Source organism: Mus caroli, unplaced genomic scaffold, assembly GCF_978045245.1.
Source record: "Mus caroli unplaced genomic scaffold, Mus_caroli_1 scaffold_14, whole genome shotgun sequence".
NCBI classification, from domain to species: Eukaryota; Metazoa; Chordata; class Mammalia; order Rodentia; family Muridae; genus Mus; species Mus caroli.
This window is the reverse complement of record NW_028227269.1, coordinates 34,329,715-34,350,341: the sequence shown is the minus strand read 5'-3', so window position 1 is coordinate 34,350,341 and position 20,627 is coordinate 34,329,715. Positions and strand designations below refer to the sequence as shown.

Here is a 20,627-nt window from a genome sequence, read left to right as displayed (position 1 = left end):
GAGAAATCCAGAACGAGATGTTAAATTTCCCTATGATCCCTCGTATGTAAAACTCCAGAAAAGATCCCAGAGTTATTTCCCACTTAAATGAAGCCTGTTAGATGTTTGTAATAAAGATAAAGCATCAATGGGAGTTGCTACGACTGCTGTACAATTTAGGTGTGATCCCTATTTCGATAACAAAATGAGTGTTTTATTCAAATAATATCGTAGGACCAGAGGGATGGCTCACTCAGTAGGTAATCGCATTTGGCACCAGCCTGACTGCTTAAGTTGGATTCCTAGGACCAAATGATAGAGAGCACTGACTCCTATGACATGTTTTGTCCCTCCATTGGTGTGTCATGCTATGAGCATAGCCATCCACAATGCACACACCAGAAAATTATCCAAGAATTTAAAAGTAAATAAAAACAAAATATATGGAAAAAATGAATCAGAAGAAAGGTAGCTGACAGATACAAAAAATAAGCTATAAAGGCTAGAATATCTTAAAAAAGAAACCATGAAGTTTATTAATTCTGTATGATCTTGCTAAATTCTCTGGAAAAGGGACTCTAGAGCAGCTACTTCAAGCCATGTTCCTCACAGGCCACACCAAGACAAACAGTCTCTGAAGAGCACACAGAACGTTGTGAGTCATTCAGCTATAAATGACAAAGATCGGAAGTAAGGGATTTTCTTCACCCCAAAGACATCTCAGTAACTAAAGCCGTGATACAAAATATAACCAAAGTCAACAAAAGGAAATGCGAAGGAATGTATGTAATTACAGCAAAGACAGGATGCATGGCATCTTCGCCCCACAGGACCCAATAGGGGCAGATCAGCTAACTCCACACTCTAACTAGAGAGGATTAGATCACATAATGTCCTGGAAAGGGCTTAGCCGACTTCCGTTGCTTGAATGGCACCTACACTTCAGTGAATGTATTTTCAAACTTCCTCAGTGAAAGTAAGAATGCACCGAAATAGTTTTCAGACCACCTACGTCTGCCGTACACTAGATGACACAACACATTCCTCTCAGAGAGTATTCTCTTTGTAGCAATCATTCCAGCGACTGAAAGACTGCGAACAGGGTTATGACATTTAATTAATTCACAAAACGCAGCTGTACTTGCAGTTCTTGGCAGCTGGCCAGTGATTTTAATGTAATTTTTTTTTAAAGAGAAGATGCAATAAGAAGTTCCAGCAGGAATATATTTTTTTAATTTTCTTATTAGTTCTTAATTTGGTGAGAGACACCAATAGCTGTGGGTGCTGGGAGTGACAGTGGAAGTCAGGATCAGTGTAGATGGGAGGCATACCTCAGAGATAATAAGGAAGGTGATAACAGTGTAATATGAGATATGACTACAAGGGAATGCTACCACATCGCCAGATCCAAACATACTTGGGTATAAAGTTAAAAAAAAAAAAAAAAAAAACTAAAGTACACTAGATTAAACCAAAGGGAAAGCACTCAGGTTTGCATAGCTCAAAAATAAAATATGAAGCTTGGCATTAGCTAGAACCAAGGACTCAACCTACCCCAGCCTTGTTCTCTTGTTCTGCGTGTTGATGTGATTTCCTCCAGTGTCAGTTCACTGTGTAGAAAGAAATATGGCTTCTGGAAGCTTCTAGGTTCATATACTAACAGCACCATGAAAAGAGCCCAGGGCATATATCCAGAAGATGCTCCAACTGGTAAGGAGGACACATGCTCCACTATGTTCATAGCAGCCTTATTTATAATAGCCAGAAGCTGGAAAGAACCCAGATGCCCCTCAACAGAGGAATGGATACAGAAAATGTAGTACATTTACACAATGGAGTACTACTCAGCTATTAAAAACAATGGATTTATGAAATTCTTGGGCAAATGGATGTATCTGGAGGTAGATCCTTAGTGAGGTAACCCAATCACAAAAGAAGTCACTTGATATGCACTCACTGATAAGTGGATATTAGCCCAGAAACATAGAACACCCAAGATACTATTTGTAAAACACAAGAAAATCAAGAAGAACGAAGACCAAAGTGTGGATACTTCATTCCTCCTTAGAATAGGGAACAAAACACCCATACAAGGAGTTACAGAGACAAAGTTTGGAGCTAAGATGAAAGAATGGACCATCCAGAGACTACCCCACCCGGGGATCCGTCCTATAATCAGCCACAAACCCAGACACTATTGCATATGCCAGCAAGATTTTGCTGAAAGGACCCTGATATAGCTCTCTCCAGTGAGGCTATGCCAGTGCCTGGCAAATACAGATGTGGGTGCTCACAGTCATCTATTGGATGGAACACAGGGCCCCCAATGGAGGAGCTAGAGAAAGTACCCAAAGAGCTGAAGGGATCTGCAACCCTATAGGTGGAACAACAACATGAACTAACCAGTACCCCCAGAGCTCCTGTCTCTAGCTGCATATGTAGCAGAAGATGGCCTAGTCGGCCATCACTGGGAAGAGAGACCCCTAGGTCTTGCAAACTTTATATGCCCCAGTACAGGGGAACGCCAGGGCCAAGAGGTGGGAGTGGGTGGGTAGAGGAGCAGGGTGGGGAGAGGGTATAGGGAACCTTCTGGATAGCATTTGAAAGGTAAATAAAGAAAATATATAATTTTTAAAAAAAGAAAGAAAGAAAAGAGCCCAGGGAATGGATTCTGATAGCTCCATTTGTAAGACTAGCCAAAATCTGTGGCTGAGGTTCAGCCAAATTTAGGTTCCCACCTTTGTCCCAATGGCTGAGGTTATGAACATGGAAAGGTCATGTGGACTCTGTTGGTTTGGGTTCGGCAGTTGGTTGGCTTGGAAGCCTGGTCTGCAGGGGAAGAGACAGGAACATGAAGCCAGGCCAGTCGAGGCCAAGTGCACATAATCTCAATCTGACTCTACAAAGTATAGTCTCCTCATACAGAAGGGCAACTCCTTTCTCTCTTTATACCTATCAGGCAACGCTAGGGGTAATTATTCTATCTAGGCTGAATGAAATCATATGCCTTCTAGATCTTCACATCAGAAATGTGGAGCTATGCTTGTCAGCCTCATAGGACCGTGCTCTGATAAAGCATGACATCCTCTCAAGCAAATGCTAGATCAAGTCTTAGCCACACTACATCCCCATCCTTTACTTTCCTTGGCTCTAAACTGTTTATTTTTCCTCTCCCACTTTTTACACTCTCCTCTTGTCTTTATCACACATCTCTTATTTTTTTCTCCTTTCTCTTTCTTTTCCCTACAATTTTTATTCACTTTCAATCGGTTTCTCTTCTCCTCCTACTTATTTTTGTGTACGTGCACTTTCAGATATGTGTGCTGGTGAACGCCTATATATAAGGGTATGCATGTGGAAGCCAAAGGGGATTTGAGGGTCATACATCATGTCCTAGTCATCATTCTTGAGGCAGGGTATTTTGTTGGCATGGAACTCACAAACTGAGTTGACGTAGCTGCCTAGCCAGTGATACTGGGGATCTTCCTGACTCTGTTTCCACAGTGCTGGGAGTACAACTGGGTTCTACTATACCTGGCTGCTCTTTTCAAACATTGGGACCACAGTCATATCCATATGCTTACAGGGCAAATATGTTACTGACTTAGCCACCTGCCCAGCATGCGCACACGTGCGCGCGCATACACACACACACACACACACACACACACACACACACACACACTTAATGTTCTATTCCTGCAAGGGTCATTTATTAAGCTATTAAGGGTAGAACCATTGTTTCTGATGGCCCTGAACCTGATTCCTACTTCTTAAATCTCCATATCACCACATAACTGGGCAAAGCCTAAATGAGCAATTAGCCTAGTGTTCCTACCCATGTTTTGGAAAATGCCAGATTTCTTGGAAAACACATCCTTATTGTGAAAACAGTTCTCACTTTATTGTAACCACAAATGAATTCATGAAATGAAAATTATTTCCTAAAACGGTAGAAGTCTTAAACTTAAAATGTCAAAGCTTCTCAATGCCTTTTTACAAAGATCATTTATTTGAACTGTTTTCCAAACCGTAGTGCCTCTAATTAAAATGAGTATTGAGCCTTCCTCTGCCTCTTGCTTTATGGGAAAAGGTAGCAATAAAAGCATTGTGATCCAGAAGCTAGCCACTGAATGACCACAAAGAGCATAGTCTGTAAGACACTGAGATTACCCAAAGTACTTTAGGTTCTAAGCAAATAAAGCAGCATTGCTAATGATCCATTTGATTGCCAGTCAACACCAAGAAGACCAAACACAATGGAAGTCCATTTAAAGCTGTACGCAGCAGGCTATTTTTTTCTAACATCTTTTGGACAGTCTCTTATTCTTATTCACAGGCCATAGTAGAGTCAATGGCTTATGGAAGGACTTGGTTTTACTTCCTGCCTGACCAAATGAATGAAAACAGTAAAGGGTACCGTACCAGTGTCAAGCCACCTGTGGTAACAGTTTTCCTGGGGTCCTAGTTTTCATGATGCTTCCTGACATCTTAGGAAGAAGACGAGAAACACGAACACTGTTGCTAAGACTGTCAGATGCCTGCTATCTTGGTCAGCCATAGAACTCTAAGGTTTCTAGAATGAATCTTCATTCTGAAAATTAGCTTCAAATTGATGAAAGCATCCAGAAGAAAATCCCAGTACGCTCAGATGCCTCCGTTAAAATCTTAAAGAAACACACACGCTGTGAAATCCATATGCAATCAAAGAGTGTTGATAAATAATGTCTCAAATTTGACAGGATGACCATGCGTTTTACACTACTCTTATGTTCTTTAATCAGTTTAGGGCTTTCAATGGGACATCAGTAAAACTGTCCATATGTCCCTGGTTATACCCCATGCCAGCATTTCCTACAGGCCTACCCTCTAACACTAACATGACTGGACAGCAGAGGGCAGTCCTCTTTTCTACCCTGGTTGCCATCATGAAATCATAGCATTTTGACTAGGAAGCTTATGACAAAAATCCATAAATCCAGACATGTGAAGAAAAGGGATGATACAATGATGCAAAAACCAAGAGACAAGTATCACCGAGGGCATTGTAAAGGGGGCTTTCTTTCTTGGTCTATTTTTCCTTGCTGTGGTAAAATACCTGAGGCTAAATAGTGTATAAAGAAAGTAGGTTTATTTGGTGCACAGCTTAGGAAGCTGAGTTTATAATATAAGGTGGTTGTACTTTTTTAGCTTTTGTTGGACGCCTTGTGGTGATAGTCCCATGAGATAAGAGGCCACAACTGATTCAAGGGCCAGATTTTATGTTTTACAACAAGTCATCCATGTAGTGAACTACCAAGTCCCAAGAGAACTACCTTAAGTCCTCCTAGGGGCAGTTCCCTCAGTGATCTAAGAGTTTCCATTGGACTTTACCTCTTGAAGGTCCACTACCTCACCATCAATAACCCTAGTACCATGGGAAACAAAATTACAACATGAAAGATTAAGCCAAAACAATCAGCCTCTCCCCCCGCCCATGTGTGTGTGTGTATGTGCATATGCATACACTAGATAAATAAAAATACATCTGTATACACATGTGTATACATATTTACACAGATGATATATACTTCAAGGGTCTGATTATTGTCTTATTGTGACAAGATGTAACATTCCTGCTACCATTAACAAGACTTAGGGAAAACTTTGACAACTCTCACCAACTCCAAACAGAAAAGTGAGGATGGTTGATTCCACTGACTTCACAAATTTAAATTGCATAGTTGAAGTTAATTTCTGTGAAGAGAATGATTTTCACCCTAACCATTCTCCAGTTTCAGTCAAGAGTCCTGCACTTGGCGTTGTGACTGAGAAGACCTTACTTTGGTCCTCTCCTGTGACTTTCCCAGATTCCCATGGCATCTATCTATGAACCTACTGGAGTTCCCACCTTGTGTTATTTTTACTCTTTACATAGGGACCTGACGTACTGCAGGTGTGCTCTAAAGGAACCCCCGTACTGTGGAGTACTCCCCTCTGGACCCTGTATGTGGCACAGACCACACCCAAAAATCAATTTCCAAACACAAAACAAATGCAAAGAAATCCTTTACTAAGCAAGGCAAAGAGAAAAGATGAGTGAATCAGGCAGAAACAACAGCAAGTTGCTTTGTAAGAATTTTTTAAAGGGAAAAGGGGGAGGTCTGTGTTCGAATGAGCTAAGATGTGTTGGGAAGTTCTAATTGGGTATTTTAATTAGGTTAATCAAAATAATGAATTTTGCTTGCTGGACCTTGATATTTAGTTGGACATTGGTGCTCAGTGTCAGGAATGGGTCAGTGGTGAAATAAGAGAATAGACATTGGTGTCTAGCTTTAGGGATGGAATCTAAGGATTTAGAAAGGGGGAGAAGAGTAAAAATCAAAACCTATTGGTGCCATGTTTGTCATACCCAGGACTGCTGGAGCCCCTCCTGCTCCCCTAGATCCAAAAGGTGGAAATGAGTAACTATAGAAGAGTGGAGGGCAACTGGACAATAGCTCACCATTCATAGCGTGAAGTCATGATGAATTGGGCAAGAGTTTCCAATTGAAATTTATTTGGTTGAGTTTCTATGTGACCTTTTTTTTTTAGTTCTTCTGGACAACAAAGATCTGTTTCTAAACTAGAATCACCTCATTTTTCTGTATAGGCAGGCCCTTAAGAATCTTATGTGAACTCTGAGAAGAAAGAAAACAATAAAGAAAGAAGTGGGGATGGCTGCTTTGCTGAGAGAACCTGATGAGAGCTAAGTCCAGTCCTCCAGAGCCCTCCTGGCAATGACTGGATAAGGCTGTGGGCGAACACTGATGTTTCGCCTTGCAGTTCAGAACCAACCACCATCCCAATACCTCAAACAGTGCAACCATGGTGAAAACCACAGTCAGGTAATGCCACAAGCAGGTGGCATCATAATCAGGGGACTCCATAAGCAGGAAAAGGACGCACAATGTGATAGAGATTTGTGTTATTCTTCCTTTTTAAGTCAGTATAGTAGAAAGTGCGTGTTAATGGTCATTTTAACTAATAAATACTTTTTACTCACTTAACAAAAGAACATGCAAACTGATCATTGGAGTTATTTAATGAGATGATTTTTAATAACAGATCATCACACTAATAGTTTTCTTCACGTGCTTTTTGCTGCAGAATTCTTCTTCAAATATCAACATCTCTAAATGTCAACCATCTTCCACAATAATTTTCACTGTAAACACTATACCAAATCTTTGTAGGATAATGTTATTAAATAATTAAAAATTGTAACTGGTTTAGTTTCAACTTCTTCATTTTGTTGTTTCAAAAATATGAGATCCAATGACATTAAGTGACTTGAAACTGGTCAACAGCTAGTTAATGTCAGAGCTGAGGCTCAGCCCCCACATGCCCTGACTTGGTGCGCAGGGCCCTTTCTTCTTATCCAAACCCACACGCAAGATGCGAGAGAGTTTTCAAACTGGGGTATGCACACCGCTCCAGGCAATGGCAGAATGCCAAGGAGGTGAAGCCACAGGATAAACACTGGGTGTCTTGCTTCAGTGTAAATATTACTCAAAGATTTGAGAGGAGTTAGGGGAACCACTTTATTTTTATTAAAACAAGATTGATTATAAAGGAGGCTGCACATTCTAAATGAATTTTTAGGATTTCAGGCTGTGTTCCTCTGGCTATCATCCTAGTATATGATGGTAAAAGATTTCTCCTCACTGCTAGGGATGCTTGCTAAAATAATAATAATTGACTAACATAAGAACATATCTGAAAGACTTTTTAATGCTAAAGCACCTTCTTTCACCACTGTCTCTGACATTCTGTAGTTGACTTTGCATTATTTTAGTGCCCATGTAGTATTTTTCAAAAGACCACAGTAAAATGTTACAACAAGGGCTCAAGTAAGTGTGTTTTGCCAAATCTAAAAATGTGAGTTCCATCCCTGGGCCCACATGGTAGGAAAGAAGCAAGCATTCACTCCCGTGCACGCGCGCACACACACACACACACACACCAATAAGAATGTTTTTAAAGGATCTTGCAGTGTCATCTCTAAGAAAGATTTTGTTGCCTTTCTTAATATTTGCTTTTAATTTTATCTGATAAAAAGCAAAATGTATAAGATTAAAAGATGAACTTTTCAAATACAATTTTAGTAGAAATTAAGTGGAATATGTTTGTAGGTTTGTAAATGCTCTTGCCTATGGTTTTAAAACTATGTAAAATGAACAAAATTTAACTAGTGATGTATTTTGTCATTTCTCCATGCAACATATTAATATCTGAAATGCTGTGATACATATTAGATGCAAAAGTGGAAAACAGGCCAATAAATTATTTTACACATTTTTTAAGCACTTCTTTAATGGGCTATATCTCTCATTTTATTTCTGGCACAATAACTTTTAAACAACAGTTCTCAGGGGAATTATACCTTCTGTGTTAATTCCAGCCCCAAGCTCTTGATTCCTCTATGGAGACCATCTTTAATGCTCTATCTATTTTAACACCATTTTTAAATGTTTAGAAGCCAGATCCATTTTAGAAAGCTACATTTGATTTCTAAATATCAGATTCCAATGTATAGACCAGAAACCAGCTTGTTCTGTTCAATCAATAATTTTTAGTTAGTTAGTTAGTTAGTTAGTTTTTCGAGACAGGGTTTCTCTGTATAGTCCTGGCTGTCCTGGAACCCACGTTGTAGACCAGGCTGGCCTCGAACTCAGAAATCCACCTGCCTCCGCCTCCCGAGTGCTGGGATTAAAGGTTTGTGCCACCACGCCCGGCTTTCAATCAATATTTTTTAATGCAGTGTATAAAGTCCTGAGAGAAAACAAGAGACGCCACAAACTGAATCTTGGTTTTAAAGTTCCTCCATGTGCCCCAGCTGAGAGAATCCTGATTTACACGAAAGACATTGCGGAGTGGTCAATGTGACTGGTTCCAAGACAGCCAACACTTATAGCAAACAATACATACATACATACATACATACATACATACATACATACATACATACATACAAGCCTGTTAGAAGAGATTTTCCAAAGGAAACATTTATTTACTCGCTCTTGGCCCATGCAGTCAGCAGCAAGTTCTATTTCCTCTGTGTGTGGTTGGAATCTTCAGGATAGCGCCAACCTCACTCTCCGTTCTAGGCATGGATGGGTGTGTGATGAGAGCTTTGGTGCGGTTATGTTAGGGGTACCCAAACCACGGCATTTGAAATAAAAAACTTGTCTATGATTTCAAATCAAAGTTGGTGCAAAATAATAATCCATAATAATCCAAAATGTCAAATTTTATGTAAGAATAAAGTCGTAATGTTTTTCCATTTGTGTGGAGGTCCCCCAAGACTCAGCAGAGACGTTCTCACTCCTTGCTTGTACAACTGATGGCAGCCTACAGGGATGTTTCGTTTCCATAAACGGTGCTCATACATCGACTCTGAAAAGATTGCTGGGTGACTGTTTGCTCTGGTCCTCCAACCCACTCACTCCTGGTCTCTGACACATAGATGGCCGCACTATGCGTCATGGCCTGCATACCCCCCTGGAGAGGGAGAGGACACAGAAGGTCTGTGATGTACCAGCATAAACGTCACAGAAGTCAGGGTTTGTTTTCAGAGTTGCCTGATTTACCTTGGCTTTTAGTGGACGAAAAGGTGGAAAGGGAAGGATGCAGCCTTAGCCAAGCCCAGTGAGCTATTGGTGCCCCTCACTGCCTTAATTTTCCTGATGTCCAGAAACCGGAACTCCTCCTCGTTCGTCTTTCCCTGTACTAAAGTCCGGAAGGTGTCGGTGGAAAATGCTCTGCCAAGCAGTCTGAAGGTAAGAGGCACCTTCCTTGCGAAATCAACAGCCTTGTACCCAGATTCAGTTGGGGTAGGAAGGGGTATAACACAGTGTTCTGCTCTCCTAGACGATGTCCCTGGGGTCCTGGTTAGGGGGCGTTTACATTGCTAATCTACTCAGTCCCTCTAGCAAAACTATAGTCTCCATGGCAGTTTGGGAACATTAGGGATCCACGATAAATCCTAACTTGAGCTGTGTTGCATAGGGTGCAGGAATTGATCACCAAAGATGTTTCCCTTGGTAGATTTTAGTGCAATATTCTGCAATTTTAAAACATTATCATCTTCCTGTATTTAAATTCTGAGACAATTAATGAGTGGTGGAGAAGCTGGTGATCTCTTCCTGTGGGGAACCATGCCCATCAAGAGTCTGTAGGATTATTTTCATTTTCTTGATAAATTTCCAATTAACTTGAAATCAGAGCACCCCACTCCCCTAGCAGGCTGGTGAAATAGTTCCCAAATCCAACATCACTCCCAAGTAACAACGGCTCCCACTCAGTACAATACTGCAGACCCTAAATTCTACTTTCTTAAAATTCCTACCTGGGCTCACACCATGGCAGTGTTTTCTCTACCTGTGTCCTCTCCCTCCTCAGTTTGGTTCCCTTCTGTGTTCTCATGATCTTGTCTTTGCTGTGACCTTACATGTGTCCTTTTCTTTCCTTTGGGCTGGAGTGACTCACCAGGTAATTCTGATGGAACCCACATTGATGCACAGGCAGATTTCTTCTGGACACCTTGAACTGTAGTCTATGTTTCATCAAGGCCAACATGTGTCAAGCATTTCACAGCTCACTGTATCTTCCTTCCAGGTGCTCCTCTTCTCACTAAGCAAGCCACCATGACGTTGCCATCAGCATCATGACATCTTCGATACCGTTGCCTGTACCTTCCTGTTGCCCTTATTTATTACCTGTCATTTGCCTGGCTCCTCTAACCACATACCATGTGACACTATCCATTGTGCACCTCCTCACCAGTCATTCTTGACTTCCCAGAGGTAGCTTTGTTTGCTGTCTAGACCTTTTTCTGCATCCTCAACTCTTACACACATGGATGCTAGAGGCATCTTCTGGAAGCTTGTTGCATCCTTTCTCCAGTCCTAAGAACTCAGTAAGATATTCATATTGCCCTGTGTTAAGTCCAAAGCCACATTTCTGAATAGTTAACTAAACCCATGTTTTAGGTATCAACAAGGGCAGGATACCAAAGGAGAAACAAACCTTGGAAACAACTTCACACAGATCATTGTTTTAAAACACTAATGTAGTTGTCATGTGAAAAAGTAGACCTTTGTTAGACTTTCTACTTGGATTTTACCAGGCAGTTAACTTGTATACATGTATCTGTATATGTGGACCATGTGATGTTAACCTATACTTCAAGTGACAGTTTACAAAAAATATGTGGTTTTTCAGTTATAGTTATTGAAGCCCATAAAAGTTTTATTTGGGCACTAATTAAGTGCACACTTCCATATCTACATCACAAAGTAAACACTCATGATGTGAGTCCCAGACACCTTTATTAACTTATTCTCCCAATTGCTTTCCGTGACACTTCCCTTTATGCTCAAGGCTCTGCAGTGCTGATCCCTTGCACCAACTTTATCCTTTGTGCTCTGGGTACCCAACCCTTCCCTCTACCAACATCCTCATTCTTTTCTTGTCTTTCTCTAAGCCCAGACTCTTGGTCTTGCCCTGAATGAAACCTCATCACCCTGAGGAACAGGAATTCCTGTTTCTTCTATCAGTTTGTCTCCCCTTTCTTATACCATTTACCAGTTGGCACCTTTTTGTATCTCATTTGATGTCCCTTACTGGTCTCCTACTTAAAGCTCTGGTTGAGGAGTTAAAGGACTGAAGGAGCTGAAGGAGTTTGCAACTGCATAGACATAACAATATCAACCAACCAGACCCCTCAGAGCTCTCAAGGACTAAACCACCAACCAAAGAGTACACATGGAGGGACCCATGGTTCCAGCTCCGTATGTAGCAGAGGATGGCCTTGTCAGACATCAATGGGAGGAGATGACCTTGCTCCTGTGAAGGCTCATTGCCCCAGTTTAGGGAAATGCCAGGATGGGGAAGTGGGAGTAGGTGGGAGGTGGAGCACCCTCATAGAAGCAGGGGGAGAGGGAGTGAGATAGGAGGTTTTTGGAGGGCAAACCAAAAAAGGGGATAACATTTGAAATGTAAATAAAGAAAATACCTAATAAAAATTTTTTTAAAAGAACCCTAAATAAATTAATAAATACCAACTTATAACCAGAGAAAAAAATATGGTCATAGTTGGCAGGCAGTCAAATTTACCCCTGGTTTTACCAATAAACTTACAGGATAGTAACAGCCTAAACTAGGCACAAAAAGGGCATCTACCCACTAGTCTATCTGCATCAATATTAGATGCAATAGAATGTCATTGAGTTTTCCCAAGTGAGTTTCTGATACATATGATTACATAAATCCTAATGACCCTCTGCTGACTGAAATAGACCAGTCACCCATAGCCAAGGGATGCAGAGGTTCGTAGAAGATATTCTTGTAGAATTAGGAAGCAAAGGATACCTGCCTGTCAGGGCTTAGAGCAGGGGGAGCATGTGAAGGGTGGAGCTTCCCTTATACACAGAGGGAAGGTTCTGGAAGAAGTCAGTGCTGGTAGTTATAAGGCAGTGTAGATGCAAATCCTTGAGAATATCCCTGATCCTATAGAGCTATAAATCTGAAAATAGCAAAAGTGCTAAAGTGTGTGTGTGTGTGTGTGTGTGTGTTGCCACATGCAAAATCATCAGGAAAGGCTGCTGGAAGACCTCTTAAGTGAAGGTTTATGCACTGCTAGTGAATCTCTGGAGGGGCTGGAGTTCAGAACTGCCAACCATGCCTCAATGAAACCTAAAATGACTTTGTGACACACTTTGCGGCTCTTTGATATTGAAACTTTGTAGTGGAGTCATACGTAACTATTGGATGTAAAGGAGCATGCCATGATCAAAGCTGTGTAAGCAATTAAGTGTGTCAGAGGTTTACAACTTATGGTGATGATATTTGCAATTTTCCTATTCAACTCATACTTTTTAAAATTATTAAAATGTTAAATATTTATTCTGTGGATAAAATTTTGAAAATGCATAAAACTTTCTGGCTGTTAATAAATGTTTACTGTAAAATATTCAAACACTTAAAATGCAATACCTTGGGCTTAGCACAATGGCATTGCCAACAGCACACAGCAGCTATTCAGGAAGCTGAGATCGGAGAATCACATTCACCCAGGAGTTCAAGATCAGCCTGTGTAAAATAGCAAGACCCTATCTCAATAAACACACACACACAGATATATACACATACACTTACATTTATTTTATATGTATCATATATATACATACACACACACACATATAAGGGAGACATTCTATATATATATTCTAGATAGGAAAACTTCCTCACAATCACATTAGTATGTGCATTTTGTATGTATTTAAATTTTTTAAAAAGAAAGCAGATATTGTTGACTTACACAAACTACATGGGCATTAACATTTTAGTTAAAAATAAATGACTAGTTTTCCTGATCTCCAGGGAAACAAAGCCAATAAAATGCATAAGCATAAGCAGAAATTTACTAAGAGAGGTTGGTTCACCTGAGAAGGAAGGACTAGACCTCTCAGAACCTGTTATCTGCATGCTGGAAGTCTTGAGAAGGTCCACAGCCTTGTTCTTGTTCAAGGCCAATGACTGATGGCTGGGAGTGAGGTTGTGTGGGGAAAGAGGATGATTAGCATCCACCTCCTCAAGTGACAGTAAATGTGCATGTCTTCACCTTTCTGTTGAGCACTCACTGATTTGGGTGGTGCCCACCACAGCACCAAGAATCTGCTTCTTTGTTCAGACTGCCAGTTCAAATCTTTTCTGGAGACAGGCTCACCGACTCTCACAGATGACGCTTAACAGCTAGCTGGGCATCTCTCAGTCCAGTCATGTTCACATATAAAATTGACAATCATACCCTTCTCTCTATTCTTAAACTCCTGGATAACTATTATGAGGACATGCCTTAATCCATAATCCATAATGTTCCAATTATGGGGCATGTTTCATAGCCACACAGAAATATGTTGAGATTGACAAGAATATACTTCACTGTGTTTCCGTGTAGCAATGGCTAGATCAAGTGAAAAGCATGATTAACAGGATAAAAAATTTTAATTCTACTTTGGCTCCAAGTCACTTTGCAGTATTTTGATTGACTCTATGTGTAGGCTGAGGGTTTAGATGCTTAAGACGAAATACCCAGATGAGACCATCCAAGCCCGGCCCAATGAGTTGGTTTGTGTTCATGTAAAATATAATGCAGCTATTGGAAGACTTGAGCCTGAACACATACACACACACACACACACACACACACACACACACTTCAGCTTCCCTTCAGAATCAAGGGCTGTGAGGAACTGCAAATCTGCAGTCCTCCTCCACTAGGATATTTACCCCTCTCAGTTCCTTCTGCATTTGTTCACCTGCTCACTCTCCCATTTTAAAGTTCTCTACTTTACAGTTGATGCACTCGCAAAACCTTGTAAATCCCTTTCTGACGCTGCAGTCTTACCACCCACCACAAATCCACACCCCAAATCTTTGATTGTTTTGACTCTGATAATTACGATGTTTGTGGGCCCCAGAACTGCACGGATGACCCCGCCGCTTCTGTTGTGTCTTGTTAGCTCTACACGGTCATGGCCAATTATAGACAGGCTGTAATTATTCCATATTACTCTCAGTTAGGTGGCCTACAACAGTTTATTTGGTAATTATTAAAGAGAAAGCAAAGGGTGTTATAGCTGTTGCTGAGCCTTTACTTTTAAAACAAAGCCTGTAGCAAGAAAATGGACAGTATATTAATTTACTCCGAAAAAAAATGACATTTAATCCCTTGTTTAATACTCATTGAGAACTTACTTATGCTAAGCATACTGAAGTGAGCCACTGGAAGAACATCTCTAAAATATGCACTATATTTTACCCCTTGTCCCTTAACCTGGCTCTAGATGCTCTTTATAAATACAGAACACTATAAAACTAATTCTTCATTTCTGAAGGGACATTTTAGAGTAATTATCAAAGAGCCAAAATATTCTACCTCATAGAGAATTAACTTAATCGTGGTGTTTATATGTATTCGTATTTTTTCCTTCTCTGGTTAAAAGTTATTTACACATCTGCGCCTAGGGTTAAAAATAATGAGATTCAACCACAAAGATGAGTAAATAATATATAATTGTAGTGTTGGAATTTATCAATTAGAGTGGTTGCCTCTGTATTTGCCTTTCTTTTGATCTTCTTGTAGACATATTGTTATTGACTGCAAATGTCTCAGTATTTTTGCTCATTGGAATGTGCTTTGACAGATTAATTATATGTTATCAGGCAGTTGAAGATCAGCTAAAGATATGCGGCCACAAGAGGGATATTGACGTCTTGGAGCTATTCCTTTCTAAAAAGTAAGTGTACTTCATGAAAAATTAAAAAAAACAAAAAACAAAAAAAAAACAAAATCAACACAGAAGGAAATCATTTTACAATCTTTTATAGAGGCAAATGTCCTTTCATTACCTCCTTTAAGGAGTGACTGGGTAGGTGGCCAGAGGATGTTCCTTTACCTCTTATGAGGGTCTGCCACTTACACTGGAGAGGCAAGACATCAAAAAGGATTAAAAGGCAGAGGTTATTGAGCCGGGCTGCCTCAGTATGATCTTGGTATGTTATATAACTTTCCTGCTAGGATTGTCACATATAAAAACAAAAAAACACCAGGTAAATAAGAATTGTAGAAAAACAATGAATATAACTTTACTATCAGTACGTCCTAGACACCATGGGCTACTTTTTAAAAGTAGCAAATATCAACTATATACCTTTTACATCATTTAGCAATACTACTCTTGTATAATAATACAACCTTATTACAGGATTGCTGTGACATTGAGATTTAGAAACTAGAGATCTGGTATATAATAAGTATTCAGGATGATGGTGATGATGGTGATGATGATGATGATGAATAATGTTCCACTGCTCGTACATAAAAACAAGTCTTTTGCAATAACCCATAAAAGCACTTATGTTGATTTTGATAGCAAACAAGAAAACCTCTCCTTTGCATCAAGGTAGTATGCTAGAGAGCACAGAACCCCCAGTGTCTGAGACAAATGCCAGGCATAAGAGGGAGAGGATATGGTGGGTACAGTTTGACTCTGACCACAGTGTATTTCCACTGGCCAATAAGTGACATTATGTACAGCCACTGTTTGCATTTTAATAGCAATAACACTGCTCTGATACATATGTGTCCCCCAAAATTCAAACACTGGAAACTAAATCTCTAATGTAGCAGTGTTGAAAAACAAGACCATTGTGAGTTGACTGGGGTCATGGGAGCTCTGCATTTCCTGGCTTAATGCCATTGCCACCAAAACAGGCTGAGTTTGCTCCCCGACTCTCACACCATGTCTTCACCATGTCATAATGTAGCAAGAGGGACAGATGCTATCTGACCTTGGACTTAGCAATCCATTTTCTGCTGTTGAGGACAGGAGTAAGGGAAAGAGAGTGAACAAGAGAAGAATTATCTACAATAGCATCACTCCATACCCACACATGTTCAGACACGCTACTGATCTGTATTTCTTTCCTCTTTTCAGACAAGGCATACCACTCTCACCATCCTGAGAGCTGGTTTGTGGATGTCTCTGTGGCTCTCTGTGCTGGTCATTTTCATTTAGGTTCTTAGGTCTGTTAGAGTTCATCTTCAGGGCCAGGGCAGAAATGGTGTTGCCATAGTTACAGTGCTTAGAAACATGGCCCCTCCTTGAGGCCAGCACAGTCCTTCCAGGTAGCGAGCACCATGCCAGACACAGATGTGCCCTTTGGTGCGTTTTATACTTTGTACATGGTGGAGGGCGGGGAGCTAGATCATGAAAATCCCCTAGAATCTTAACAATAGAGACAATCCAGAAGTTGCAGCCAACCAGGATTCCCCCATTGACCATTAGCTCTTTAAGCATCAGAGTAAATAAATTACTATAAAATCATATCTCAGTCATTGTCAGGATAATACTGATGAGAGAAAAAGTGGGAAGAATATTATTCTTTCCTTCTCACAGTATCTGAGGAAGAGACAAAGATTCATCTTGTGCCTCCTGTTTACCCTGAGCCTCATCAAATCTGTTCTTTATAAAGAACCCATTCTGAGGTAGTGGGTTAGAGTGAAATGAAATGGACAAAGACTGGACTGCTAACCCTTTTCATTGACTTATTATATTTATTTTGTCTTGGGAGCTGGGTAGAAAACAACGTCAGGGAATTAATTCTTTGTTTTTCCCTTGTGGGACTCAGGGATCAAACTCAAGCCATTAGTTCTGCCTGCAGGTTCCTTTAACCCTGAGTCATTTTACTGATCCTGTGATTTTGATTTTTCCCATTCTTGGGCCTCTCTGGACATGCATAATTCGTGTATTATTATATAATAGGCACGACATATATTTATTTATTTAAAGTCTTTGAAATCCAGCCTCATTTTAATGAAACGGCCCAGTTTAACAATGAATTTAATCCTGCGTCTACAGTGATTTGAGGAATTATTCACTAATAAACATTTCTTTGGCCATATTAAGTATTTATTTTTATCTTATTATTACAGAAAATGTGTGATTTTTCAGTGGCTCTGAATTGTTTGTTGGTGAGATAATAAAGAGATGCTCCACTTGAAATGTAAACCAGCCCTTGGGTCTAGATCATTAGCAAAGCACTTTGCCCAGCATGGACATGGGTTTGATCCTTTAAACAAACAAACAAAAAATAAATGTTTTAGAATATAATACATATAGCAAAAAATTTGAACATGTTCAAGGTCATGCTTTAAGCCTTTCTAGAGATCAGTTTGATTTATAACAATAATAAAAGAATATATGATCAAAATGCTGCATCAGTAAGCCTTTTGCAACTCCAACAATGGTATACTCTTGATTACCTGAGTGGGTAGGTAAAAAGGATAGCTTTAAGACACTAGAAAATTAGAAACATTGAACCTGGCTGTTGGTGAATAGTGATCTTCTTATATGAAAGACAACAGAGTCAGGGCAAAAACTATTTCAGCTTATATGCATAAACTAGGTGAGCTAGGTATTTTGTTTAAATCCCTATTGCCCTTGCAATGACAGTGTCTTCTCAGTCTCTCCTGTCAACTGCAAAATATATTTTGTAACATTCATTGACACATTATTGTCAGCAAAAGTCATAGCATCATTAGTAAATTTATACCTCATATTCTTGCTTGGCCCCATCTTAAAATATAACATCTTATTCTTGTTGTAGGACAGGCCTGTGTGCAGAACAAATATTCCCAGCTTGAGAGCACTTTTTAAAAAATTGATTCACTTTGTTATGTTTATGTAATAACCACATTTTCAGCATCCACATTATTATTATAAGAAAACTGATAAGGAGTGAGAGGGCGAGGGGGAGGGAGGGAGAAAGAGAGAATGCATTAGTGTTGTGTGCTTTCTATTGAAAGTTGCTTTGGAGAAGCCTGGTGGTACATGTTGTGTCAGAGAAACTGTGTCAGAGAGGGCATGTAAATCCGAAGAAGATAGAGAAGAAAAGTAAATGAGAGAAAGAAGAGCAGATGCTCTTTGTAGAAAGAAAAGTTAATGAAAGAAGAATGAGGACCAATCCCAAATCAGGTAGGAATCACCAACTGATGGTGATGCAATTGTCGGGAGCAAGATGGCATGCACGGAGTCAGAGTTGGGTCCTACACATTAGCTTTTTATTATAAAATTTATACTTTTACAATACAGACCTGGCAGGCCCTAAACAAATAACAGAACTTAGTTTTGCCAGGAGTGAGACAAACTGACACCATTAACGTTCTGATGTAACACAAGACTTTCCACCAATGTCATTAAGGTGATATATCTGGAATATAACTGATAGGAAACTGTGAGGTGAATCAAGAATATGTGGTATCCTGACGGCCAGTTATCTAGGACTTTTCAATACGTAAATATGTTAGTGGGGAAGACTTTGGCAAATGTAAACTTACAATGACTGGAGTTAGGCCAACTGACTGTAATATATGAATATTGATAAGACATAAACGAACGATAAAGGAAATGTAGGTGGGAATGTGAACAATTTGATTGTTTACTTTGCTGAATTACACTTAGTCTCCTTAAGTGTGTATGGTACTAACCAGGAGAATAGTGAGCAAAAAAAAAAAACCCTCCTCAGTGTCTGGCCCTAAGTATCCTGGCAATATTATCTCCTAGATCTTGTATGGCCACAACAGGACCAGTCACAGAGTGAGAACCTGCAGACAAGACTAAAACAGCACCCAGTTCAATTTTTCCCACTGAGTTGACAGTCCAGTGTCTGTTTCATTTTTTAATATCTTCCCAATGCCCAGCAAAATGTTTTGAAATGAGATTGAAATATACTCTGCCATAATAAGATATGTTTCAGCTAATGAACTTTCTGAATTAGAATGTAAGTGTAATTCTGAAAGGGAAGGGTGGCCTTGCCAGTTCCTCCAAATTATCCTAGCAGTATGGACAGCCTTATCAATAAGCAAGTGACTTGTTGCTAATATTCATGGTTTTTTTCCTTTCTAGGGAACTGACAGAGGTTATTGATCTTTCTAGATTTAAAAAATTAAGATATTTGTGGCTCCATCACAATAAGGTAATGTTATGCTTTATCTTTAAGTTCCTTAAGTGTCATGATTTCATCCTTTAATGGAACTAATATTTAGAATATTACATATTATTTGTAAAGCTTAACATCAGATGAGAAACACACAAGTATATGAACTATGATATGAGGGATCTCCCAAGCAAATGTAGGCATATCTATCTGGTATATTGAGTAAAGAAATGTGAGATTCTATCAGATCACAGATTTCTGCCTCCCATGTTCTGTGAAGGAAAGCTTGGACAGTCGCTCCTTTCCTAGTAATACAAAATCATATAGTCGATTCGGTCAGTGTCTTAGATTGGGTTCATAAATGAGGATATTTTTCATATATTATTCTTTCTGTGTGAATGACACACAGACAGGCACGGAAACACACACACACACACCCTGCCTTAGTGAGATGAAATTTATATCTCATTGTTGAGGTACTTATTGCAATCTCATTTCAAAATATTTTCCTGGGAATGGCATGATTATAGGTGGACAGCTCTTTTCTGTATTAACTATGGAGATGTAGTCATGCCTTTTCTTGCCTCCTCTCCTCCACTTCAGTCTTCTCCAAGGATGGTATGGTGGCAATTACCTTTACCCATATCTCTAGGCGTGTTTGGTATGGACTGGGGTGGTGTGGAGGTTGATGAAAGCAAAGGAGAAACAGTTCTTTGTTTTGTATCCACTAGCACTACACAGGTTGTCTCTTGACTCTGTGTGTCATCTGGAAGCTTCCCTGCTAGGTCTCTTGTGATGTTTTCCATCTACCATGGTAGTCAAAGTTTCCTGTGGTAAGGGCCTGGTGACCAGCTTTTGGTGCTAATAAGGGTGATGGGAACATTAGGAGGTGGATCCTAGTGTAAGCCTGGTCGTGTCATTGAGGGTCTATTGGAACCATGGCCTCTTCCCCGCTCTGAGCTTTCTGGCTATCTCGAGTGGTCTCATCTGCCACACATCTCTCTTGAAATATTCTGCTTCACTATCAGTCATAATTCACCTAGACTGAAAAACAGAATGAAAGCTTTGAAACCCAGGGCCAAAAAAAAGTCTTGCTCCAAGTTGATTTTCTCCAATATTTAGAC

General features: G+C 39.9%; 1 protein-coding gene across 1 annotated transcript in view; it reads left to right on the top strand.

The window, feature by feature from the left end:
- Positions 1–9,614: 9,614 nt before the first annotated feature.
- The window catches only part of Lrrc72 (leucine rich repeat containing 72), a 48,032-nt gene continuing 37,019 nt past the window's right edge, over positions 9,615–20,627 (top strand). The window contains exons 1-3 of the mRNA XM_021179453.3: positions 9,615–9,779; positions 15,229–15,302; positions 19,473–19,542. Of these exons, the coding sequence (XP_021035112.1) occupies positions 9,687–9,779; positions 15,229–15,302; positions 19,473–19,542 (237 nt within the window). The 5' untranslated portion in view covers positions 9,615–9,686. The remainder of the gene's footprint in view (positions 9,780–15,228; positions 15,303–19,472; positions 19,543–20,627) is intronic.